This window comes from Apodemus sylvaticus, chromosome 3 (assembly GCF_947179515.1).
Source record: "Apodemus sylvaticus chromosome 3, mApoSyl1.1, whole genome shotgun sequence".
Taxonomy (NCBI): domain Eukaryota; kingdom Metazoa; phylum Chordata; class Mammalia; order Rodentia; family Muridae; genus Apodemus; species Apodemus sylvaticus.
The window spans coordinates 129,670,280-129,697,816 of NC_067474.1; the positions used below are offsets into that span (position 1 = coordinate 129,670,280).

The 27,537-nt window shown below is 42.4% G+C and overlaps 1 protein-coding gene across 2 annotated transcripts; it reads left to right on the top strand.

The window, feature by feature from the left end:
- The first annotated feature begins 3,745 nt into the window (after window positions 1-3,745).
- Window positions 3,746-25,927, top strand: Atpaf1 (ATP synthase mitochondrial F1 complex assembly factor 1). Of its 2 annotated transcripts, XM_052177035.1 has the most exons (9): window positions 3,746-4,255; window positions 6,734-6,842; window positions 9,062-9,112; window positions 9,636-9,698; window positions 13,950-14,000; window positions 15,360-15,407; window positions 16,454-16,549; window positions 18,819-18,926; window positions 24,742-25,927. In XM_052177035.1, exons 1-9 carry the CDS (start codon window positions 3,930-3,932, stop codon window positions 24,934-24,936), a joined length of 1,047 nt encoding a protein of 348 aa, XP_052032995.1. In that variant the 5' UTR covers window positions 3,746-3,929; the 3' UTR covers window positions 24,937-25,927. The 2 variants fall into 2 exon arrangements, with proteins under 2 accessions (XP_052032995.1, XP_052032996.1); XM_052177036.1 differs by lacking the exon at window positions 6,734-6,842 and having other exon boundaries at window positions 4,171-4,255.
- The last annotated feature ends 1,610 nt before the right edge of the window (window positions 25,928-27,537 follow it).

The window sequence follows — 27,537 nt, forward strand, 5'->3', positions numbered from 1 at the left end:
TCTGGGGAGGAAATTCACACCACTCCACCAATAGGAGTCCTCAGAAGGCCTGGGCCTCATTGTTCTCTAAAGGAAAGGTCATCAGGTTCTGTCCAACTGGCATTCCAGGGACAATGTTTGTGGAGCCCATCCAGTGACATCTAGTAAACAATATCTACTGCTTCTACCAAAGACTGAGGCACCAGGAGAGTTGTCTGCCCAGTTCCTTACAGTGAACCCATAGAGCAGCCTCAGGACAGGGCCTGGGCATTCTCAGGGGCTAGATGTGTAGTTGGTGAGTAAGGAAACCCCATGGGTACCTTCCCTGGTGCCGACTGGGCTAGAGCACATAAAGCATTGGGCATGTCTGTCCCTAACAAACTTTGTCAGCTCGAGAGAACCAAGTGGTCAGTGCCTGCTTTGGCTCCTACGATCTCTTTTATTTCTGCTTTCCTTCCTTCAGCAGACACTGGCAAGTGATCTTGGGCCCTGTGGGAGCTCTCCTCTAACTGGTCCTGCATCCCTTTCTGGGCTAACTTACTTTCCTTTATCCCGCACAATCCATTCACACACTCCATTCCCTTCTGGCCAGGCAATCGGAATCCCCACCCCGCGCACGCAGACACACACATACACACACACCTCAGCCCTGCTGTGTAACAGTCGTTTCAGTTCTCCTCCCAGGAGAGACTTGAGTTATCTAGTCCAACTCCCTTCAGATGTCTGAGGTCTGTTGGGGCAGGACTCACTGGCAACAGATCACCAGGATTTATTGGCACCAGGGTCTGCTTGCTCATTACTTAAGGCAGCTTGATCCACTTATGGGCAGCTCAGTTAGAAAGCCTTTGCATGTTATGTCTCAGTCAGCTCTCAGGGAGACATACCAACCAGTCAGAACTTGAAATCTTACACTTTAGTTTTTTTCCTTTTTATATCACATTGTGACTCAGGACACTCTTGGCTACTTTTGTATCTCTGTGAGCCATCTACCAGACAGAAGTAATGTCAAGAGGAAAGGTTTGAGTTAGCTCCTGTTTCAGAGGGTTCGGAGTCGCTCTGTCCCATGTGAGTGGGCAGGCCATCATGGCTGTGGTGGAACATGTGGTAGAAGACAGTCATTCACATCACAGCAAACAGGAAGCAAGGATCAGGGCCAAAGTCAAGGTCTGAGCTATAGCCTTCACAGTCCTACCCCGTGTGACCTTCTTCTACCCAATCTCTTCAGTTTCCACAGCCTCCCAAAACAGTGCCACTAGCTGGGGACCAAGTGTTCAACACATGAGCTCACAGAATATTTCAGATTCAAACCAGAGCAGGCATTATTTACAGAGATCTTCCCAGAATGCCTTCCCCACCCCCCACCTTACTGCCCCCTGCTTTTCCTCTTCTTTATCTGGAAGCTAAAGATAGTGGAAGCACTATCTCCTGGTCTCTAAGTCTTGGCATGCTCCAGGGCTCCACCTTTTTTTTTTTTTTTTAAGATTTATTTATTATTACATGTAAGTACACTGTGGCTGTTTTCAGACACTCAAGAAGAGGGCATTAGATCCCATTACAGATGGTTGTGAGCCACCATATGGTTGCTGGGGTTTGAACTCAGGACCTTGGGAAGAGTAGTTGGTGCTCTTCACCACTGAGCCATCTCTTCAGCCCCAGAGTTCAGTCTTTAGCATTCTATCTATGTTCCCTTCTCAGTGGACTTATCCATACTTACAACATTAAAGAACACAAAAACACTGATGGTTCATAACTCTATACCTCCAGCCTAGAACATACCTCAGAACTTCAGATTCACATACCCAACAGTCTGGCTGCCATCCTTCCATGCCTATCTATTAAGTTATACTTAACCTTGGGCTTTAAGGTGGGACAAATTACTCACCCTTAGAGGTTTCCATATTTGCTCCACATACTCTGAGTTCCAGCAGTCAGAATGATCCTTTGAAGAGCAGACCATGTTACTTCTCTGCTTGAACATCCCATCTCAGATCAAAAGCCAGTTTTTAACAGTGACCTTCAAAGCCCTGAGCAATTTAGCCACTCAACTCTGTGACATCTCTACCTCTGTGCCCTCAGCCATGGGGATAATCTCTTGCTATTTACAACACTATAATCATGTTTTTGCATTTGATGTTCCCCCTTAGCTAGGCTGTCCCTGCAAGTATCAGTTCTAACCTGCTCTGCCAATACCCTATTTGTGTCTCTCTCATTTCTCTTTGCATTTCTACGTACAAGCATTTATCTGGCTCCACTATAATGTAAATCCCACGGGTTTGTGTAAACATGGTGCTTACATAAATTCTATGGGTTTATGTAAACTTTGCTGTTGCTGTGATAAAAATACCAGGAGTAAAGCAATTTGTAGACTAAGGCCTTGTTTTGTTTTGGTGGTGGTGGTGGTGGTATTTTTGTTTGTCTGTCTGATGGTTCCAGAAAAGGGGGAGGGGGTGTCCATAATGACAAAGGAGGGAGGCATGACAGCAGGTGGCTGGGGCAGGAAGCTGGGAGTTCACATCCTTATCCACTGCATAAAGCAAAAGTGTGCAAGCCTACAGCTCTCAAAGCCACGCAATACTTCCGCCTGCAAGGCTCCTACAGGTTCACACCCTCCCCAACAGGGAGTCTATGGGAGGCATTTCTACCTCGGACCACCACAGAGCTAGTTTTGGATAGTTGTATCTTCTATAAAAAAAATAGAGTGGGAAGGGGATTTAGCTTAGTAGAATGCTTGCACAAGACCCTGGGTTCAGTCCTCAGCTCCAGAAAAAAAGAAGAAAAGGGAGTAAAAATAGACTATAAAGGGGATGGGGGAGAGATGATGACTCAGCAGGTTAAAAGCACTTGCCATGTGAGCCTGTTGACCTGAGTTAGATCCCTGGAAAATGGAAAGGAAGAACTGCCTTCTGCCTTCTGCCTTCCACATGTGCCTCACCATGCTCCAACACAATAGTTATTTTTAAGGATGGGGAGGTTCCTCGAGAGATCTCTCTGAGGGGCTGAGAGAACTGAGTTGCAGATGAGGAGGAGGCAAAGCATGCCTGTTTGAGCAGAAGAACCAGCACGGGGAAGAATCCGGAGCCAGGTACAGGCCAGCAAAGTCAGACTTCCATACTCTCCCACTGCATTGTCCCAGCATGGAGAGTCTAATGTCTGAGCGCAGGCTGTATTGAACAGTTTGGAGTCTGTTCCTACCTCGAGAGGGGTTCCTATCAACTAAGGGTAGAGAAGGACTTCCACGTGACTGCTCTCACCTAAGGTCTGCTTTTTGCTACTAGCAGGTGAGATACCATTGTTCCTAAGCTCGAATTTGGTTCAGCAAGTGAAGAAGATGGTGACATTTTGGTTGAGAGGGAGAGAGCGGGAATAAAGACTTGTCAAGGACAATTCCTTGTGTCTCTGAGGAAAGTAGTTCAATTAAATGCCAGGAGGAACCCAGACTTCAGAGGCACTGCATTTTTAAAAAGCTTAGCTCTTAGGTGGAACTTATGACTTTAATGGTTCACAGCCGGTTTAGCTTCTCCATCTGTATGTAAAATGAGGTTAATATCTACCTCATAGGGTATAAGGCCAATGGAACCTTCTGCAAATAGAAACCGATAAAGAGAAGCGTCAGCTATGATGTTCAAACATCCTTTGCAGCAGAAGAAACTGTTACAGCTAGTGCCAAGTAAATTTAGAAAAGGGGCAAGCCCGGTGAGAACCCGAAGATGCAAGCCAGCTTTCCAGACGGAGCCTGGCGCGCAGAGGCTGCTGGTCGGGGGCAGGGGGGTGGGGTGAATCCCGGCAGACTCCCGGGAGGAGACGCGCCACTACACACACAGAGCGGGTGGGCAGAACCGAGAGCAGCCAGCCCGAACCGTCGCCGCCGTCCCTTCTCCACTCCAGCACCCGGAACCTTGAGCGCGCGGAACCTCGGTGGCGGAACACGGGCCTCGCGGACCTCGAGGGCGATGGAGCAGGCGCGCGGGCCGGGGGCCGAGGCTGACGCGCCAGAGGAGGAGGAGGGGGAGTCGCAGGCGGCCATGGCGGCCGTCGTATCCGCTGCGGGTGGAGCGTGCCCCGCAGTCCTCCAGGTGGCCGGCCTCTACCGAGGCCTGTGTGCAGTGCGCAGCCGCGCCCTGGGGCTGGGGCTCGTGTCACCGGCACAGTTGCGCGTGTTCCCGGTGTGCCGGGGCTCGGGCCTGCCCTCCGGGGGAGCAGACGGCCGCGGGGTCGGCGAGCTGGAAGCTAACCCCTTCTACGACCGCTACCGGGACAAGATCCAGCAGCTGCGCAGGTGCGGTCCTGGCCGGGTGGGGGTGGGGACGCGCGGACAGAGCTTCCGGCTTGCGCTGTTATCCCGCACGGTGGGCTGGTGCTGTCCCAACTATACCAATAGTTTGTTTCCAAGTTTAGAGAGGTCAGGTCACTTGTCTAAGGTCACATCTCTGCAGATCTTTCCATAGTCTTCTTTGTGCTTAGTTCTCAGTGTAAAGTCCTGTGAGAAAGACAGCTCTGAGAAAGTTATCCCCTATGTAGAGAGATGAAAATGAAGCCCTTCAGCGAAGACATTTGATTTGCCCAAGGTCACATGTTGAGTCAGCAGATACCTGCCCGAGAGATCAGGTTCCCAGGCTCCCAGCTTAGGGCCCTGACTGCAGGGAAAGGAGACCGGGAGTGCCGCAAAGACTGATAGTGTGATGTTTGAACCCTTTCATTAAGGCAATGTAAGGATCTAGAGAGAGGTAAAGGCTTGCCAGGAGTCACACAGTTGGTTAGGCTTTATCTGACCGAATCCAGGGTTCCTAAGGCTTCAGCTTCCAGGAGGCAAAACGGAGGATGGAAGGGGTGTAGCTTAGTGGAAGAGAACTTGCTAGGTATGTACTGGGCCTTGAGTTCCATCCCCAGCGCTGAGGAGAAAAAGGGCCGAAGGGTTAGGCTGTTGTGAGGTACAGTGGGTGTCTAGTTCCAAGTAGGAGGATGAAGGTAAAATGGAAAGGTGGTCTGAGAGAGTTTGGTGCTGTAGGAAAGCAGTTCTGAAAGGAAGCCAGACGTTACAGGCTCACGTTCTCTGCATTTTGTCTCATTTTAATTCCACTCCCTTAAGTTCTTCCTCGCCCTCACGTGGGCAGCAGTTCCTCTGACTAGCGTTTACCACTTCTAGCCTTGGAACCCTCCAACTCTCACTTTACCAGGAATATAGTGATCGTCCATGCTCTTTAAAGCAATGATGGAATAAATGAGTACTTGTACTCTCCTTCAAACATTAGATATTCTCAAATCTTTGTCATTTTAAAATAGTGCTTGATCTGCAGACCTCTCCACCCATCTCTCTCTGATCCCCTTTACACACAAGCGTCTCCGAAGAGGTGTCGCCTCTCACCTAGTACTTAGTGGTTCTTCTATTCATACTTACTCAGGAGCCAATAATGGTCTCTTTCCTTCCTTCCTAGCTCATTCCCATCAACATTTATGCATACTGATATTTCAGTGTCCAGACTGCTTAGTGCTCCACATAAAACCTTCACATACTAGTCCCTGCCCCTCTCTAGATCAATCTAGTGCCAAAACTTCTTCAAATAGTGTGGTCTAGGTCTAGCTCTAAAATCATTGGAGGACTGTGTTCCAAATATGGAAAATAATAACACAATCAAAAGTACAGTCATGAAACCACCTCAGTCATTCAAGGATGTTTGAACACATTTGTGTTGTGGTCATAATTATCAGCAGTGTTTGTGTACATACTTACGTATCTTTCTCTGCAACTAGATAGTAGTAAATTTCTTCAGGTAGAGACAGTGTGTTAGCTATTTTCTATGACCCTAGAGCACAGCAAGAACTCTGCTGCCCAGGGTGCCCCTGTTTCCAATGCACTCACCATAGTAAGCTCAGGTACACCCGTGCTTTCTAGCTAGGTTGACCCAGTCCTTCCAGATGGAAAGAAAAGATCAGCCCATCTATGTAGTAATGAAAAGAGTGACATCCAGACAGTTTTATGGAATAGGCTATGCCCTATAATGTCTTGACTCTGAAGGTCTACCAAAGGGTTAAACAATATCCTTGGCTCCTCACCCACCGTGTTGTGTGTCTCCCAGCCAGGCAGCTAGAGTTCATGGATGAGGTTTTTATCTCCGAATACAAAGCCAAGCATCCCGTGGTCTGCTACACATACTGAAGTATTCTTAGTGACAATGGCCGCCTCAGCCTAGCCTTCAAGCCTGGAGAGCATCCCTGTTTTAAGATAAAAGATGAATTCTGATGATCTGTCTGATAGGAGGTCAGGGAGATACTCAGGTACTAAGTCTTCTTCCAAAGCATCCACTTGGAGCACAGGATCTGAGGGTGGGTATGGAGGGAGATGTCAAAATTAAGATACATTCAGGTAGAACCTTAGCACCTAGTAGGCATCCTGCAGGATTCCTGCCTGCAGAGGTGACCCAGCAATATGACTTCAGAGTGTTCTTTCAATCTTGAGTGGCTTAGGAACCTGAGAAGGCAAGCCATGCCACCTGAGGGAATAGCCTGCAAAAGGAAAGAGGAAACCAACAGCCTTGCGCTGCGGGTCCATCCCATGAGGCTGAGCTGGAGTTGAGTCACTGGCCTTGCCTTCCACTGTCTTGACTTACACCCAGTTCCTAACAGCTGAACACAAACTCTTTAGACTCATGGTGCCCATGTCCCTTCTCTGAGGAGGGAGGTGTAATGGAGTACTTCCTTACTGCAGAACCCAGGAAGGCCTGGGTGCTTCACATGAACTTTGTGTACCTTTCGTCAGGTCTGACCCAGCTGCCTTTGAGTCCCGCCTGGAGAAGCGCAGTGAGTTCAGAAAGCAACCAGTGGGGCACTCCAGACAAAGTGATTTTATCAAGTGTGTGGAGCAGAAGGTAAGGCCCTCCTGGGCCTTGGGAGCTGGTTTGGTTTAGTGTGGTGTGGTGTGGTTTGGTTAGGTTATATAAGTTTACTAGCCCTTACCCTTGAAGTGGTCCCCAGTGACCAGAACATCTCATCTTTACTCATTCTCAGTCAATAAATGTGTGTCCAGTTCTTGCTGGACAAGATCCTGTAGTCATGATGGAATGTAGAGGCATGAAAGGAGGGTCCCCCGCTCGTAAGAAATGTAGTCTAGTGATCAAGGTGCACATGGCACTGAACTGTAGGAAACAGGGAAATATTTTCAATGGAGGTCCAGGGTTGGCTTTTTTTTTTTTTTCAAATACAGGGTCTCACAGTCTATCTCTGGCTGGCCTGGAACTTGCTATGTAGACCAGGCTGGCTTTGGACTCGTAGATTCTCTTGTCTCTGTCCTGAGAGCTGGGATTAAAGATGTGCACCACCAGACCCCACGAGACTCATTTTTTATTTTTATTATTTTTTGTTATGTATAGGTGTATATGTCTGCATACACATGTTATGAGTATATATACATTGTTATATGTAGGTATGTATGTCTGCATGTATGTACACATGTTATGTGTAGGTGTGTATGTCTGCATGTGAGTATGTATACATGGCTGCAGAGGTAATTGAGTTTAAAAGGTAGAGGTAGGGTAACTTGCCTGAGGAGAAGACAAGCTCTGGAACCACATGCCAGGGACTGAATCATTGTTTTCAGCTGCCAGCTAGGTAGTTATGGGCAAATTATGTAACTTCTCTGTGCCTCAGTTTTGCCTATTTGTGAATTAGAAAAAATAATACAGAATCGTGGTAAAGATTGAATGAACTATTATTGTGCACTCTTCAGCACCATCCCTGGCACATAAAAAGAACTTAATGTATCATTAGTCTTTGTGATCCTTGAGCACCGGTGCTGGGGAAAGCATGTGAAAAGCTAGCTATGAAGATCTAGGGCAGTGCTTTCCAGACTCACAGTAGGAGTCAGACATTCACATTGCTACTTAGAATACATGTATATGTTATAACAAACAAAACTTTTATGCAGCAGCGCTCTCATTACATGTAATGTATTCTTTTTCTATGTTTGTCTGGTTCTCACTCTGTAAACCAGGCTCATCTGGAACTTAGTAGGTAACCCTCTTGAGCTCTCAGTAACCCTCCTGCCTCAGCCTCCCATGTGCTCAGATTGCAGGTGTGAGCCATCGTGCCTGGGTAGTTCATTCTTTCTTTTCATCTCCTAAAAAATTCTGATGACAATCCACTAAAGTGATTTTACAACCTAGAATGTGAAAACTTGTAATCTGGGAGGTCCTAGGAACAAATAGAGAGGAAGTGTATTTGTTGTTAGCACTTTTCTGTGACAGAAACAACCTTAACGAGGAAAGATTGGGTGTTGCATGTTGTTTCAGATTTGTCAGTACTTCATGTCAAAGAGCGTGTGGACTCAGGAAGCAGAAAAGGGGGATCTAAAAAGAGACCAGAATATGCTAGAGCCCCTAAGAACACGCCCTAATGACAGACTTCCTCCAGATAGGCCCACAGCCTACATCATTTCTCAATATTATAATACTATGAATCCAACAAAGGATTAATCCAACAGAACCCTTATGACCAAGACATCTCTGGAAGTGACATCACAGACTTATCCAGAGGTGTATTACAAATCCCCTAGGCACCTCTCAGTCCAGTCAGTGTAACAAAGGATTTTAACCATCACAAGAAGTCTAATTAATAGAGAATCTGAGAAAACAACAGGACTCTAGCATGCTGAAGATACCTACCACTAGAAATGCTATCAGAAATAATCAATTTTAGAAAACACATCTCTCCATTTCTTACCTAATCAGTGTCTGGTATGGAATAGGTCAGAGGGCCAAGTACAGAAGGAATCCTTCATGGACTTCCACAGTTCTTTATAGCGGCAGGTATAGTGTAAACTCCTGTACTGGGAGTCAGTGTCCACTAACACACCCATTCTCATCTCTCTATCTCAGACTCTTCGCAGAAGGAAAGCTGTCCCATCAACAGTAACTCTTAGAGTAGTATGTACAGTGTTATAAAAGAGCAGATATGAGTGCGTTCAGAAGTAATTAATGAGATTGCCTACCTCAGTGGCTTGATTTATTTTCTTTCTTTCTTCCTGCCTTTCTTTTTCTTTTTTTCTATGAGGAAAGTATAGTTTAATAGTCTGTCTCATCATGTATTTCAGACAGATGCCTTGGGGAAACTGCCAGCAAGCAAAGGATTCACTAAGGACAAGGTAGGTTTCTAATTAAATATAGAAATCTAAGTCCGAAGTCATATGGGACATCTATAATAAGAGGCTGAAAATTTAAACATATTTGTTGCGCTCAGGGACTTTTGTATAAGGCAATTTTTCCCAACAGTAGAGATGAGAAATATTTGTCTGGATTATTGTGTCCTTGACATGACTTTTAGCTTAAGTATGGATCTAAGGATGCCACAAGAAATTTGAAGGAAATGGAATGTAGAACAGCAGCCAGCATTTCTCCTTTTTTACCAGCTGCAAAGTGCTGCAGGACTCGCTGGTGAGATGGAAACTTCTGGGGAGTGCTGGATGACCTAATAGATGCTCCCCAGAATAGAGTTGTGAAGGGCTGTGTGGGAGTGGAGACTTGTTCTCTGCCGAGTGAGTGGTTTTTGTTCCTACTGAGGGTCTGCTTCACTGTGCTGACAGTCTTCTCCACAGGCTTTAGACAGAACTAAGCTGGGGTTGTTGTTACCATTAATTGTAGATGTTAATTGCTATTTCTTTTTTCAAGACTCTCAGTTCAGTCTTCAACGTGGAGATGGTGAAAGACAAAACTGCGGAGGAAATAAAACAGGTAATGGATGAAAATGCATAGGCATGCTCCCTGAGACTGTTTGCTCTGTGAACCAAGTCTGAGAACAGAAAAGGTCATTTTTTTACAACAAGTGATTAGTCACATAAATAACAGTGACATAAAAAAGTGTCTGTCTTTGTCTTGCTTTTATGTGTCTAATGACTTAGGATTACCCTTTCTCTTTCATTTTAAATCGTCAGAATTCTCTGCCTGGCTTTGTACTACCTTTTCAAATAGGCTCCCCTGTGAGCGGGTGGGACAGTGGTGAGCACAGCTGCCCTCCACATAGCGTTCTCTTTCCCTTATCTTAGTGAGTTTATGGTGCTCCTTGCCCTACAGAGAAGGTACTGTGCTGGTTAAAGCAGAGACTGTAGAGCTGATGGGCGTGGTGATGCACACCTTTAATCCCAGCACTCAGGAGGCAGAGGCAGACAGATCTCTGAGTTCGAGGCCAGCCTGGTCTACAGAGTGAGTTCCAGGACAGCCTGGGCTATATAGAGAAATACTGTATCAAAAAAGCAAGCAAGCAAGCAAACAGACTTTAGAAATGAGCTGCCATTTTTAAGCCCTAGCTCTACCACCTTTCTGACAAGTTTCCCCCACTGTAAAGTGGTAGCAACTGTACGCCTACTTCTCAAACTATTTGAGAATTAAATGAGTTAACATTTGTGAAGCACTTAGAATGAATCCTAACACAGAGTGCTATAGCTATATTTTAAAATAAATGAAAAAATACTGTGTTGGGAACATGTTTCCAAATATCCAGTGACAGCCCATTTCCTTGGCATTTCCTAACCATCTCTCAAAAGCATCCATGATCTGCCCTGCCTGTTTTGTCATTCCGTGTGCCTTGAATTACATTGCCCATTCCTGTTTACGACTGTAATTCTTTTCTGTTTAGCCTGTATGAAACTATGTGAGGATTCTTTATACTGCTATTATATTTTAGGTTTATGTGCTCATGAACAATATAGTAATTAAAGGAATAATAAAAACAGGCAGGCGTTGTGTTTGTTGCTTCATAGGTATTTCCTCATTAAATTCTAATGTCCACCCTTAGAAGTAGATGCTGTTATTCCCAACTTAAAGGCACAGGGTTAAAAAAATAAATATTTAGGCAAAACAATGTTCTAAACATTGGCAGTTAAATTTTTTTTAAAAAATCAATCACCTCTGTAATTGAGGTGATTGATTATTGAGGTGAATTGAGTATTGAAGATTATTTATATATATTTTTGTTTGTTTGTTTTGGTTTTGGTTTTGGTTTTTTTGGTTTTTTTCAAGACAGGGTTTCTCTGTATAACTCTGGCTGTCCTGGAACTCACTCTGTAGACCAGGCTGGCCTCGAACTCAGAAATCCACCTGCCTCTGCCTTCCAAGTGCTGGGATTACAGGTGTGTGCCACCACCGCCTGGCCGATTATTTATATCTTACAATATCGAATTTCAGTCAAGATTTATTTTAAAAATAAGCACATACCTCTTAATAGTATATAAGTTCTTTTTTGTCTTTAATAAATGATAAAATATATGTATGTGAAAGAATTATTTTGACATATTTTTATAATTTAATATCAGGAAATACTTGTTTTGTATGCCTATTTTGTATTACATAGACCCATAATCAAATTTCTTGGGCAAAAGGAAGTCACAAGTGGAAAAACTTTAAGAAGTTCTAGTATAAGCCAAATTCCCTCCCTTTGCCTGCCCCTCACACAACCAAGCAGTACTGGGAATTGAACCAAGACCTCATGCATGCTAAGCAGCCGCTCTGCCGCTGAGCTATATCCTTAGCATCATGACCATCTGATACTGTTGGATTGCAGGACATCGGTGATGGCGTAGACTGATATCCTGCCTACACAGAGCCTGTAACTAGTGAAGGAGATGCTAGATTCATATGCTAAGGACCATATTTAAATTAACATCTGTTTCAGTTAGTTTTTTATTACTGCAATAAGACACCATGACCAAAAGCAACTTGGGAAGGAAAGTGTTTGTTTCGGCTTACAGTTTGTGGTCTGTCTAGGGAGGTGAGGGGCGTATAGAAGCAGGAGCTGGTGCGCCAACCCCATGGAGAAGTTCTCCTACAGGCCTGCTCAGCTGCTCTTTATGTCTCAGGGCCACCTGCTGAGGGATGGCATCATCCACCGTAGGCTGGGCCCTTCCACATCAATCACTAATTACAAACACGCTGCAGGATTGGCTCGGTGGTTAAGAGAGAGCTAGTCACTCTTGCAGAGCACTGAGGTTAGGTTCCCTGCATCCACACGGTGGCTCACAGCCATCTGTAATATCAGTTCCAAGAGATCAAAAACTCTTCTGACTTCTTGGGGACATAAATGTGGTATACATACATATGTACGTGCAAACCATATACTCATGCACATAAAATAATAAACAAATTTAAATGTATTTTTTAAATAAAAAATGCACCGTATTCTGGTCCACAGGCCAGTCTACTAAGAACATTTCTTCAACTGAGGCTCCTTCTTCTTAAATGACTGTCTTCTGTCAAACTGACATAAAACTAGCCAGCTCAATCTCTAGAGAGAGATGCAGTAGACAATCATAGGAAAACTTCTGACTGAAATGATAAAGGAAAACTACTTGTGGGTAAAAGTGTAAACTTAGCTTTGAGTTAAGGAAGAATTGGTGGGGAAGGCAGGAAAAGAAACTCCAATAAAAACACAAAATGTGAAAAGCCACAGAGGACAAAAAAATAATAGAAGTAAAAAGTATGAGCATACAACATACATATGTGCTGAGAAATAATACTGCACAGTGCTGTATATAATATACTGTAAAAAAAAAGATATTCCTAAAAAAAAACAAAATAAGTCTTTGAGTGTAATAAAACTATGGGGTTTTTTTCCTTTTTCCTGTTTTCTAATATTATACTTTGTAAACCTACTCACTACTTTTGGGTATTTACATCATGAAATTCAACTATACTCTGTGTTCTTTGCTGCCAGGCAGAGAGATTGTGACTGCTCTGTGTCCCAGTCAGACAGCAGGGTCTCTCTGCTCCCTATATGTAGGACTTTAGTGTCTACTCTGCCAGTCTCAGTTCTGTCATTTCAGTCAGTCTTCATTCAGTCCTATGAGGTTGGTGTCACTGCTGTTTTATCAGTGTTGTCTAGGAAGTTTCAGTGTTTTGCTCAAGGTAGAATAGCTAGTAAATAGTCAGGGCTATTTGCATCCCAGGCCATTGACTCCAGACCCTAAACTCTGAGTGGTGTGTATTCTTCCTCTCTGAGAAGGCCCACAGTTGGCTGGGGAGGTATGGTGTGGGGAAGATAAAACCTGTGGAAACCTATCACAAACAAGATAAACCCTGAGAATAATTACTTCAGAGCTCATAGAAACTATTTCTTTGACAGTTTATTTTGTAAAGATTATTTTCTTATTATATGTGTATGGATGTTTTGCCTGCATACATATCTATGTATCACATGTGTGCAGTACCTGTGGAGGCCAAGAGTGAGTGTCAGATTCCCTGGAACTAGAGTTCCAAATGGTATAAGCAGCCATCTGGGCAGCAGGAACTCCAGCCAGCGCTCTTCACTGCTCAGCCATCTCTCCATCCTCTTTTATTATTACCAGTTGTCTATCTGTAAGGGGTACGCTTACCTGAGTGCAGGAGCCTGCAGAGATCAAAGGTATTGGATCCTCCTGGTCTCTTGGCACTGGAGTTAGAGATAACCATGAGCTCCCCAATGTGGATGCTAAGAACCAAACTAGGGTCTTTTTCAAGAGCAGTACATGTTATTAACCACTGCTGTTAGCCATTTCTCCAGCTCCCAGAGTTGATTGTTAAGAAATAAATAGTTTAGAGCTTGGAGATATGACTTAGGAGTGAAGAGCACTTTCTGCTTTTCTAGAGGGTCTGTGTTCAGTTTCCAGCACCCACATCAGGGGGCGCATAACTGCCTTTACCTCCAGCTTTAGGGGATCCAACACCCCTTTTGGCCTCCAAAGGCATCTACACACATAGTACACAGAGACATAGATATATACATTAAAAATGAATCTTAGAAAGAAGTTCTTAAAGAGTTACAGTTTAATCATTTAGAAGAGCATATGGTATTAAAATTTTTAATCATACTAGTTGTAAGAACATTACAATGACTTTTCCTCTCTATTATCAGATAGAATAATACTCTGAAGATGAAAGCTATCACTGCATTTTGGTATACATTGAGAAGATTATCCACATTGTCACAGATCATTCATTTGTTGTTTATTGCAGATTTGGCAGCAGTATTTTTCAGCAAAAGACACAGTCTACGCGGTTATTCCTGTGAGTGATTTGGTGGGGAGGTGGAAGTGTTTCAGCATGAGGTCAGCGCTCCTACCCTCTCAGGCAGTTGCCTTTACTTTTCTTCTGTTTATGGCATCCCAGGAACTTACACTTTATGACTCTGAGAGTTTTATTATGCCATAAGCAGCAGAGATTGGAAGCTCCATATGGTGTATTTATGACTTTTGCTTTCCCTCTTTCTGGTTTAGAAATGTTTCCAAGTCTCTGACCAGGGAGGCTACTGTAAGTTCATGTTTCTGAGTGATTTCCAGATACATTTTATTTCATTTCCACTTTCCAACCAAACTGGGGAGTCAAGACACTGCCACAGCACAGCTTTCTTCCCTTCCTGTGTGTGGCAAATGCTGAGCTGACCTGGAGCTCTCTCTAGGTCTCTCTTCAGCTTTTCCCCTTAGCAAGTGGCATTTTCTTGGCTTTGCCTTCTTGGAATTGTTTTAGAGGTGATTACTGGCCATTGCTTTGCTATAACTAAGAAAGGCTATGGCTATCTTCTCTAGTTAAGACTGTCTAACTTGGGCGGGCGGTGGTGGCGCATGCCTTTAATCCCAGCACTTGGGAGGCAGAGGCAGGCAGATTTCTGAGTTCCAGGCCAGCCTGGTCTACAAAGTGAGTTCCAGGACAGCCAGAGCTACACAGAATCCCTGTATCGAAAAAAACCACAAAAAAACCCAAAACAAAACAAAGAAAGACTGTCTTACTCTAGACCAGACGCGGTGGTGCACACCTTTAATCCCAGTGCTCGAGAGGTAGAAACAGGCAGACACATCTCATGAGTTAGAGGTCAGCCTTGTCTATATAGCAAATAAAAAAAGAAAGAGAGCTTATCTCTTACCTTAAAGCACACTGAAGAACATGGCTGTGTTCTGCAGGGCTTGCATAAGTATAAGATTGAAGAGGAAAATGCATACAGAAAGAAAAGCCAGGCCTTTGGCTAGGAGGAAATCTCTATCCTTTGTTTTTTTAACTTCTTATACATATATGTTCCTACCTACCTTCCTGAACTCCACAATCTAAGCAGTCTGCATTTGTTATGTTTTAGATCTTCCATATCAGCTTATTGAACAGGCCTTCTCAAGTCTCCCTTGAGTACCTGGTTCCTTGGGGACTTTGAGGCATTGGCGCACTTAATCCTCACACACACTCTGTAGCATGAGCAGCAAAGCATACGCCAGGTTTCCTGTCGTTTTATTATAAGAAGGATTTGTAAGTGATGGAATTTAAAAACCTGTTCCAGCCATAATATAGTTCTTGAATTCAGTCTTGGGAAAAATCTAGTGTGATTGTGACTTTTCATGTTTTCCTATTTGTGAGTTAATTTTATCCTTTTCTAACGTACAGAAAGAGAAGTTTGATTTGATCTGGAACCGGGCTCAGTCCTGCCCAACAGTAAGTCTGTACTGACTGAGAATTGCTTATAAGTGCTACCAAATAGACAATTTCAGACCAGTTCTTCCCATGATATAATGCTCTATTAACAATGGTGCTTATATGCTAATTATATTGATAAGTGATATTTTCATTCTTATAAATGGCTTTTTAGCACTGTACTACATATTAGGCCTTTCTGATATAGGTCTTAATCTGTCAGTATATGTACATATGAAAAGGCACCATAGAACCCAGTGTAGTGTTACATGCCTTCAACCCTGTTCAGCCTAGTCTGCATAGCAAGTTCCAGACCACCCAGGGCTACATAGAGAGGCCCTGCGTCAATAAATAATGAAGGAAGGAAGGATACGAGACAGCACCTAAGACCTTAATCTTCACAATCTCCTTCAGGTTCCAGTGTTAGAGTTTTCTTTACAGTTTTGTTCATGCTATTCTGATATATGTGCCAGAAATAAATTAATATTTGATGCTGAAGTAGTGATCCACCATACAGTTCCTGGGAAAGGGAATTGATAGCCAGTGTGAGAGCTGGCTTGTCAGTAATGATTGCTAGGGTTTTTCTCAAACATTGCTTGCAGGAAATAAAGAATACCTTAGCAATCAGAGATATGTATCATACTGGTGGGCTGGATAGTAATATTGCTAAATGTCAGCTCTCAAATTTCATGTATGATACATTCCTTCTTAGATGGGTTGAGAAATGTGCATGTGTTTGTTATACTATCACATAATTAATTTCATAATTTCATCCCATAAAGCCAAACATTATGGGATGGGGATATAACTCAGTTGGTAGGTTACTTTACCTAGCATTGAAACCCCAGGTTCAATTCCCAGTACCCCATAGACTGGGTATGGTGGCACATGCTTATTCTAAGTACTTGAGGAAGAGGCAGGAGAATCAGGAGTCAGGTCATGCTTCGCTGTATATAAGTTTGAGGCCAGCCTGGGATACATTGAAGAAATAGAGTGCTACTAGTGGTTATACATTGAAGAAATACTTCATTTATTCACCTGTCTGCTTATTTTTTTGTTTCCCACAGTTTCTTTGTGCACTACCAAGAAGGGATGGTTATGAGTTCTTTGTAGGACAATGGACAGGTACAGAACTCCACTTCACTGCACTTATAAATATTCAGGTAGGTGACCTATGCTCTACAAAACACAGGGTAGAAAAAAGAAGTGTATCCTTTGGTAATACTAGAAGCCTTCCTGGGGTTGGGTCCAGAACACTGGCTGACTCCAACAGTACCTGCTGTACTGCTGATGGATTGTCATACACTGAATATTAGGCTGGTTTTCTAGGCCTCAGTACCCAATATTTGAGGTCAGAATGCCTTTTTCTAGCTTTACTGTCTTTCTTTTGTCTCCTTCCACAACCTCTATGACATCTGTTGCATGTGTCTCAACACAAATGGATTGTTTTAACCCAAGCTGTAAGCCCATTGAGGAAGGCTTCCATATCTTACTTGGGTTTTATTAACCAAAATAGCCTTTTCCAAAATGCTAGATGAATAGTTTTCATATCATAAATATTAGTTTATTTGTTTTCTTTTTTTCTTTGTTTTATTTACAAATATTAGAGTAAAAATATAGCTCAAAGTACATTTGAAAGTTTAAAAAAGTCCGTTTTAATTCATTGGTGTTCTGTATTTGGAGCACACCTAGTTTAAAAAAACAAAAAACCATGTATTGTTTTGGCTTTAAAGTTGAGGCGGTTGGCACAGAATAAAATGAAGGAGCAAGCTTTTACATTGTGGTTTTATAATTTGTTGAGTATTTGCTGTACTATAATTTGTTTTATAATTGGTTGAGTGTTAGCATTAGACAGATACTATGCAGTGGGTGTCTTATACTTGTCATTTAATTTCCTCATATTTGTCATGAGTGGCTACTGTTACTATTTCTATTTATAGAGAAGAAGGTGAGCTTAGGGAAGTATATTTGTATTACTAAGTAATAAACTATTTTGAGTCCCGGTTGTCTTACTCCAAAGTCTATAAACTTAAACATTGACCATTGTCTTGAGAACCCTGCTAGGTCCTATGGGAAAAGATCTGCACCAAAGGAGTTCATAGCTAAAATATAAAAGCACAGAGGACTTGACAGATGCCAAATACAGAGTAGATGTTGCCTCTAGAATGGGATTGGAAAGAAGTACAGAGGACTCCTCATACTGTATGTCTGTCCTTGTTGGCTTTCTATTGCTGTGATAAACACCATTCTAGAAGAGCTTACAGTTCCAGAGCGGGACTCCGTAATGTCTGAGGAGACATGATAACAAGTAGCCAGAGCAGAAAGCTGAGAGATCACTCTTCAACAAGCATACAGTGGATAATACACTGAAGTGGGCGAAGATATAAACTCTCATGGCCGCCTCTGCCCCCAAGATGTACTTCCTCCGGCGAGGCTTTACCTCCTAAAAGTTCTATAACTTTTCCCAAATAGCACCACCACTGGGGAGCAAGCATTCAGATAACCTGAGTTTTGGGGGACATTTTCCATTCTAGCCACCATGGTGTCTAATGTTTTCTTTCTTATATGGGTTGAGAGGTATATGTCTGTTTGTAATATTCTCATGTATGACTTTCATAACGAACCCTCAGAAAGTCCTTCAGAAACGTAATGATCAAAATAATTAGTATGTATTAGGATTATGACCTGAATGATCACTATGTTAAGCGTGTGGTGCGGGAACTGTTAAGAGCGCTGTAGCAATAGTTCTGTACTATACTTCCGGGGTGCCTGCTGGAGCTCTAAAGCTGGAGCCCACAGATCTGTGTTTTACTGTGGTTGTTTTCTTCCATGCTGTGTACAGGCATTGCTTTAAATTCAGCTTCTCTTCCTAGTCTAGACTTGAGGTCTGGTGACCTTGCTGATCATTCTTCACAAAGTTACACATTTGTCATTTTTCTCTCCTTTCTGCCCCAACTAGATAATATTTTAAAGCCACACAATAGAAATCTGGCTTGTGCACAAACTCTCCAGTGCTAGCTATAGCTTAAAAGAGCTCAGACGTTAGAGCCGCCCCAGGGAGTAGATGAAATGCACTAGTCTGTAGAAGTAGCTATTACACCAGCACATCATGTTCTTTAGACCTTAGCTTGGTAGCTGCCTGTACCATTTTGTTTTTAAATGTATGACTGCAATGAAGGATTCACTGCCTTCGTAAACATTTCTGGGAAAAAAGCCAAATCTTTTCCAATTGAAGACACAAATAACACCATGAAAACTGTCAGTTCACCGTGCCTTTGCAGGCCTGACCTTGCCCCTGCATACCAGTCCTCTAACTCACCAGCACCCAAGGGCCTGTTAAGAGCTAGAATTTGCTTCAGACTCTGTTGCTTTGAAATTGCAGTTTGTTGTGGTGGTTCCTTATTGAGCTTTGATAAGTGTTCCTCCGTACAGACCCAAGGGGATGCAGCAGCCAGCCAGCTGGTTTTATATCACTATCCCGAGCTTAAGGAAGACAAGGGCATAGTGCTGATGACAGCAGAAATGGATTCCACCTTCCTGGTAAGACTCTGCTTTTGTCTCTTTGGGTTTACCTAGTAGACCTGTAGGTATTTAACTATTAATCTTTTTGATGCCTCAGGTCTAGATTAAGGAAAGATGTCTGTATGTAGTTTGTTTCTTGTGGTTGAAAACAATTTTGTCTTGCGTACAGTATCCAAGTTGAAATACAGTTATACACAGATAAATACATGTTTTTGTTGTTGCTGGTATTTTGTTTCATTTTACAATTTTTAAGTGCACACACACACACACACACACACACACACACTGGGAACGGGCCACATGGCAAGATGCATGTGTAAAAAGTCAGAAGACAACCTCTGGAGGTCCATTCTCTTCCTCCCACCATCTAGCTTCCAGGGGTCAAACTCAGGTCATCTTGCAGCAAGCAGCTTAACCTACTAAGCCACCTCACTGGCCTTGAAAATAGGTCATTTTATTTCAGACTGGGACTTACTATGTAGCCCTAGCTTGCCTAGAACTTGCTAAGTAGACCAGGTTGGCCTCAAACTCATAGAGAACCACCTGCCTCTGTCCAAGTGCTGGGATGGAAGGTGTGTGCCACTGTGGCTAATGCTGAAAACCGTTTCATTCTCATTTGATCACAACAGCTTACCTGCCTTAAACTCTTTTGGAGCTAAATTTTCATTTAAACTGAGATGAGGTCATTTATAGTCATGACACTCATTTGATACAAAATATTACACATTTTTAAGGAAATATTAATGTGTTTGATTATGGGTCATAATGCAGAGTTACATATTATCTTTACCTATACCTTTATAAAATCCAGTTATACTAAAACCAAGACACATCTGGCCCTGGAGATTTCAAGTAAAATTACAGATGGGTAACTTATGAAGTATGGGATGAGCTCACGGTCTAGAGTAATAGCTGTGTTTCTGTCTTCCTCTCCACTGTTGATGGGTGTATGGCATCCACCATGTGCCTTCCTTTCCCCCTTTTCTAGTTGAATCACTAGGACAGAACATCAGCTCCATGCCAAAACTGATGGTGCCCACTGTTTTCCCATGTGTCCAGGCACCAGAGACAGTTTGAGGTCTGTCTAAGACTTGCTTATTTCAGTTCCATCTGACCGACAGCGATTGTGTGGGATACCCTCAGAAAACTGGGCACTTTAAAGGCTCTTCCCCAATTATAACACCCACTTACTTATGTTTGCTCTTTGTCTTTTACCAGCTGCATAGAGAGAAAGAAATGGTTTCAGTAGGCTACTGTCTCACAGTAACAGTAGACTCTGGACTGGAACACAGTGGGGACTCTACTTCCTTGCCCAGTCTTATTTCTCTAGATTTTTCCTTCCTCCTAAACTATGTGACATTCAACTAGAAGACAGTGATCCAGAATCCTGTTTATAATATGCATTTGCCATTAACTGAGATAAAGGCTGTAGAAAGAGTAGTTTTGGGTAGAAAATCAAGACCTCACTTTTAGACTATTAAATCTGAGATGTCTATTAGCTGTTCATATAATGTAGTTAGGGAGATGCATGAGCCTAGTAGTCAGAAAAGCTGTAGTTCATAGGTTGTATTTAAAGCCATGGATTGAAAGAAATACCAAGAAAATAAATGAGGGTGCAGAAGAGAAAAGATGTAAGAACTAAGTCCTTAAGAGATGAAGAAACATAGGCAAAGAAAAGTAAGAAAAAACATTGTGATATTGGGTGGGGCCAGGGAGTTCAGCTGATAGTGCCTGGAAATGAAGATGAGATGTTCTAAGCTACAGGAAGTGGTTAGTGGCCAACTCTAACTTGCTTATAAGACAAATGAAATTTAAAAAAAGACTGAAATTTTATAAGATTTACAGACATGGGAGTATTTGAGGGCCTTTATAAGAACAGTTTCAGAGGAATGTTATGATTATAAGCATGATTAAATGTAAGAAAGATGGGGAGAGAAAATAGAAAGGGCAAACATTAATTCTTTCAAGGGAAGGAAAGTAGGGTATTGGACGGAGGAAAGAAGTGGGAACAAGGTTGTCTTTTATTTTAAATATCGAATAAATAGCCGGGCGGTGGTGGCTCACGCCTGTAATCCCAGCGCTCTGGGAGGCAGAGGCAGGCGGATTTCTGAGTTTGAGGCCAGCCTGGTCTACAAAGTGAGTTCCAGGACAGCCAGGGCTATACAGAGAAACCCTGTCTCCAAAAAAACCAAATCCAAAAAAAACCAAAGGGAAAAAAAAAAAAAAAGAACACTGACTGCTCTTCCAGAGATCCTGAGTTCAATTCCCAGCAACTACACGGTGGCTCACAACTATCTGTAATGGGATCCAATGCCCTCTTCTGGCGTGTCTAAAGAGAGCAAGTGTTCTCACATGCATAAAATAAATAAATCTTCAAAAAGAAAGAAAGAAAACATTAAAAAAAATATCAAATAAATAATATGGACATATATGGTAGGGAGAAGAATATTAGCCATATAAGAGAAAGAAAAGGAATATTATTCTGGGTGAGCAAGTCTGAAAATGAGGGCTTAATCTTTTCCAGTAGTTTAATAACTGAGAAGAGTCAGGAAGTGAGGACATGGGTGTAGTGTTGTTAGATGAATAGAGTTAGTGGCAGCTTGTAGACTTTTTTGCCAGTTTTTGTTTTGTTTTGTTTTTTTTTTTTTTTAATGAAAAGCTATCGGCTCAGAGTAAACATGAAAACATGGGGTTAGATATTTGAGTCAAAAAGAGATAGTATGCCAGGCATGGTAGTATACACCTTTAATCCCAGCACTTGGGAGGAAGAGACAGGTGGATCTAAAAATCAAGACCCAGGATATCCAAGGACTACACAGAGAAACACCGTCTCAAAAAAGAAAAAAAAAAAAAGAAAGTATGAGATTGTTATCTGCAGCCACAGCCTATAGGCTGGATTTAACCCACATCTCGTAAGATCCATGAATTATAAATGATTAAGAGGAAAAGAACCACGAAAAATAGTATTTCATGGGATGTGAAAAGTATTAAATTCAAATTTCAGGGTCTGTAAATTAAGATTTATTTACATATTACTTATGACTGCTTTAGTTCTATAATAGAGTTGAGTAGTTTGAGACTCTATGGCCCCCAGAGCCTCAGATGTTTGCTGTTTATAGAAAGTGTTTGCACAGCACAGTCTAAGGAAGTGGAAAGGAGAATGTTGTGTAGATATAAGCACAGACTTAACTGTAGTCAACCATGTGGTATAATGATATAACTGGGGGGCCAAGACCAGAGGATGAAGCTGGGTAAAGAGGGAAGCGAAAAGATAAGACTCTATGAACAGTGAACTTCAGCTGCAGACTGTGAGAGTTCAGGGTGAACTAGGAAGGTAAAACCATGGACACAGTGCAGATATCCTAGATGAGACTGGGAAAGGATGTCAGTATAGATGGCAAAGTCTGTTCTCTGTGTCACATGGAAATATGACATAGAGACTGTGTCTTAAATGAGCCCTAGGGTAGGTCACGGGAAACTTTTTCTTGGTTTGTTCTGTTTCACCACTTTGATAATCTCAGACTGATGCAGTATTGTTAAGGTTTTGGAGGGGTGGTGATGGGGGATGGGGTTTTTGTTGTTGTTTTGGCTTTGTAATATTTGATGACATACCAGACAATTAATTTGCCTCGTATAAACCACATTGACTCTGAGATCCCAGTATACATGGCTCAGCAGATAAAGGTACCCATCACCAAGCCTAATGACCTGAGTTCTGTCCCCAACCCACATGATAAGAGAAAAGAACTCTTGGAACTTGTTCTCTGACCTCCATTGGATGAGCCATGGCACACCTGCTAACATGCATACACACATAATAAATTCTAAGTAAAAATGTAATTTTAAAAGATTTGCTTTAGCCGAGCGGTGGTGGCGCACGCCTTTAGTCCCAGCACTTAGGAGGCAGAGGCAGGCGGATTTCTGAGTTCAAGGACAGCCTGGTCTACAAAGTGAGTTCCAGGACAGCCAGGGCTACACAGAGAAACCCTGTCTCGGAAAAAAAAAATTTTTAAAAACTAAAAGATTTGCTTTATTATTTTTAATATTATATATTTGCCTGACTGTGAATATGTGCATGTGAGTGCAGGTGTTCTCAGTGGGCAGAGGCATTGGATATCCCAAAAGCTGGAGTTACATGTGGTTTGAGCCACTCGACCCGGATGCTGGAAATTGAACTCAGGCCCTCTTGCAAAAGTAATACATGCTCTTAACCACTGAGCCCACCTCTCCAGCCCCAATTTAAAAAAATAAAAGGTTTAAATGAGTGCTCTGTAGAAAGAAGTACAGCATACAAAGACAAGAAGCACAGCCCATGGGTTTATAAACTTTTTTTTTCTTCCAATGCTAAGAATTCAACTTAGGCCTTGCATTTGTTAAGGCAAGTCCTTTACCACAGTTAGAGTTACCAGAATTAAATCCTGGCCCATATAACATATTTTGGGCAGTCATTTTTTAAGTGATTTTTCCCCTATATTTGGGTGGGTGCTTTTGTCTAATAATAATAAATAAATAATAATAATATCGGTAATAATAAATAAATATTTCTGGCCAACCAGAACTATGTAAAAAACAATAGTTACTCAGTTAAGTGTTTTTTCTTTAATTTCATTTACTATTATTATATGTGTGTATGCATATAATGGGGAGGAATTGAAACCAGAACACATGTGTATGGAGACCAGAGGACAACTTTGTGGAGTCAGTCCTCTCCATCCATCTGTATTCGAGCTCCAGGGATCAAGCTCAGACCGAAGGCCAGTGCCTTTACCAACTAAGCCCTCACCGGCCCGCTGTTAATTCTTCCATTAGGTTCTGAGGATATTGCCTGTGCAGTCCCCTCCTGTCATGCTGTTCACCATTTCCTTGCAAAGCACTTTCTGAACCTTGGAAATGATTATAAATGATTGCATAACAGGTTGTTCTGCATTGTAGTGGATTACAATGACAAGCATTACTTCACAGTCTGTGTGGAAGAGGAATTCAAGAGCAGCTTAGCTGGGTGGTTCTGGCTCCAGTCTCATGATGTTGCTGTCAAAATGTCACTAGGACTACAGTCATCTGAAGACTGACTGGGTTTAAGGGTCACTTCTTTCCTGAACACATTGACTCTTCTTTAGGACTGCCTAAATGTCCTTATGATATCCAGATTTCCCAGAACAAATGATTCAAGATATATTCTTTTATGTTCCAATAACAAGAGCCCTTCCCAATCATTTCACCATAGTCTAATTGCTAGAAGCTACTCATTAAGTACAGCCTCACACTAGGAATGGAGAATGAACTCTACCAAAGGAAGAAGGACCATGATAATTGTAGACATTTTATAATCATCACAACTGGCTTTGCCACTGTTTTCCTAGCTGGGGTGCTATTAATAACAAGATAACAGGTTGTATTCAAGTATGTCTAATTAGTCAAGAACTTAATATTTGCAAACTTATTCTTAGAGCTAAGTAACTCTTGCCCCTCTTCCTGGGATGTATGTAATGGTTATTTAGTAACTAAATAGAGAAATTATGAATATTTGAACTAACTTACTCAACAAACATTATATCACTATGTATTAGAACATAAAACAAGTCATAATGTCTGTATCTTTGAGGGTTTTATGTTAAAGAATCCAAACCAAAAAAAAAAAAAATAATAACAAATATAAAAGAAGGTCCTCACACTGGTAAACAAGATGCCTTGCTTATGCAGAAGGAACATCTAACCAAGATGTGAGAGGTCAGGGAGTCAGGGAACCTTTCCAGAAAGTGACTCCACCACAGGACTCAGGCGCAGAACTTCAGGGCTGTGCAGGAAGTGCCTCACTGCTCTCATTGCCTTGCAGAATGTTGCAGAGGCACAGTGCATCGCCAATCAGGTTCAGCTCTTCTACGCCACTGACCGGAAGGAGATCTATGGGCTAGTAGAGACCTTTAACTTCAGACCAAATGAGTTCAAATATATGTCTGTCATCGCTGAATTGGAGCAAAGTGGACTTGGAGCAAAACTGAAGTGTGCCCAGAACCAAGATAAGACTTAGAGGTGTCTGGATTGGCCCTTCACAGTGTTGGCTCAGTCCTGGATGGCCTGAAGCCCACCCACACCCTTGAATTCCAGAACTCAGCATCTGCGACAGCAGTCTGTAAAGAGTAACTGTGTACGCTTATTGCAAGAAGTGATTGTGGACATGAGCCCTAATACTTGATATTCAGGAACAAAGATATACAAACATTCTGATAATTACCTCTCAGTGTGAGGGTTCCTTTTCAGTGTTTCTGGCCTTTGGAACAAAGAATATTCAGGGATCCACAACACTATTGGCTGGGTTTTATTTAGTGTAATAGTGCAGTCACATTCTGGCCATTTTGACCTCATATCTCCCACTTCTATGTCTTCATAAACTGTAGCAATAAGCTTGAAGAAATGTTAGCTTTATGTACTCTTTCCGTGCACCAGTGAGCTGGCTAAAAACATAACCCAAAACTCCCGCCAGACTCTAATACAACCAGCTATTCTCATCAGAATAAAGATCTGTGGATGCCCCTCCAGAGTTGCCCAGTGTAACTCAGTGAATGACGGGTATACTTAGCTAAACAGGTACAATGCCTGCATACTGTTAAACTCACTTATGGCTCTGCTCCCTGAACTCTGCCTGTGAGAAGCTGATGAATCACTAGTGTAAATAAAACCTTTTTCTAAAGAGAGGAATCTAGATTTGCATGATTTAAAAGAAATAAGCATTATACGAAAGTGTGAGTGGGAACAAAGCTTCCCAGATTGAGTGTAGGGAACGTAGCAATAAAATAAGTCTGGGTTTCAGTCTCTGTTACACAGCTTAGTGGAAACTAAGCTTTGTGCTGTTGGTGGCATCAGTGCCGTGGGTTCAGTTTATCAGAGCTCATCTTGGGGCTCAGTGATTTCTTTTTTTTCTTCTTTTTTTTTTATTTATTCAATATATTTACATTTCAAATGATTTCCCCTTTTCTGGGTCCCCACTCCGAAAGTCCCATAAGCCCTCTTCCCTTCCCCAATTCCCCCATCCACCCCTTCCCACTTCCCTGTTCTGGAATCCCTCTATACTGCTGCACTGAGTCTTTCCAGAACCAGGGGCCACTCCTCTGTTCTTCTTGGACATCATTTGATGTGTGGATTATACCTTGGGTATTCCGAGTTTCTAGGCTAATATCCACTTATCAGTGAGTGCATACTATTATTGATCTTTTGAGACTGGGTTGCCTCACTTAGTATGATGTTCTCCAGCTTCATCCATTTGTCTGAGAATTTTATGAATTCATTGTTTCTAATGGCTGAATAGTACTCCATTGTGTAAATATACCACATTTTCTGTATCCGTTCCTCCGTTGAGGGTCACCTGGGTTCTTTCCAGCTTCTGGCTACTACAAATAGGACTGCTATGAACATAGTGGAACATGTGTCCTCTGAGTATATGCCCAGGAGTGGTATAGCAGGGACCTCCGGAAGTGTCATGCCCAGATTTCTGAGGAGAAATAAGCTGGAGAATAAGTTATTCTCCAGCACCAGAAGCATGTATATCATTTTGTGTCTCCAAGTTCATTGGTAAAACGGAATGGTGGATCCATACCAACCTTATGACCTCAAAGCCCCGATGTTCCCCAGAATTATTGGTACTCCTTGTACCACACCTGCCATTTGGTCTAATATGCTCCACCTTAGTTTGCCACCCCTGCCTGATCTTGTTGGATGCCACCAACTATGGTGAGTAGACATTTAAGTAGTGTTTTCAATTTATGTGTGTTCTTCATTACAGACTTTTTTTTTATAAGGTTGGAGTCTCCCAAAGTTTTTTAAGTGGGTGTGGTAGTTTAAATAAAAATGACACCCCACCTCCAATAGGCTCATATTTTTGAATGCTTAGTTGCCAGGGAATAGAACCATTTGAAAGGATTACAAAGATTAGGTGACTTATTTGAGGAAGTATATCACTGTGGGTAGGCCATGCCAGGCCGTGTGTGTGTGTGTGTGTGTGTGTGTGTGTGTGTGTGTGTATGTGTGTGTGTGCGCGCGTGCGCGCGTGCGTGCCTGCTTATGGGTCAGGATATAGCTCTCAGCTATTTCTCCAGTTCCATTCTTGCCTGCTGTCATGCTGTCCGCCATGATGATTGTGGACTATGCCTCTGAAACCGTAAGCAAGCCCCCAATTAAATGCTTTCTTTATAAGAGTGGCCTTGGTCATGGTATCTCTTCACAGCAATAGAACAGTGACTAAGAGAGTAGGGCTGGCCATCCCATTATTTTCTGGAGCAAGAAACAGATAATGTTTATTTAACAGAAGAAGCTGTGCTAAAGATTGAGTTGATTTCTAACGCAGCTTCTAGACCCACTATGGTTTCAAGTGTACATTTGAGAAACTTGAGGTCTCATCAACCCTGCAGTTTTCCTTAAATGCCTTCCAAGCTTCTGGATGATATTTGTCCCAAGACTCTTAGGCATTGGGTAGGGTTGCTTTTGTGGGTATCCAGTTATGTTTGTTTTTCTCTCCTGATAGACCCAGTTCTCAGCCATAGAACATTTTCATGCTGCTCTACTAGACAGTGAAACCATGATGGGGAAAAGAACTAGCCATTCGTTTCCTAGTTGTTCCCAGCTTTGCTCTCAGCCC

Excerpts from the sequence above, each read along its gene's own strand:
- Atpaf1 (XM_052177035.1), top strand. The coding sequence starts at position 3,930 with ATGGAGCAGGCGCGCGGGCCGGGGGCCGAGGCTGACGCGCCAGAGGAG. Across the intron at positions 15,408-16,453 it reads GGGCTCAGTCCTGCCCAACA|TTTCTTTGTGCACTACCAAG; the intron begins GTAAGTCTGTAC and ends TGTTTCCCACAG. Across the intron at positions 16,550-18,818 it reads CTGCACTTATAAATATTCAG|ACCCAAGGGGATGCAGCAGC; the intron begins GTAGGTGACCTA and ends TCCTCCGTACAG.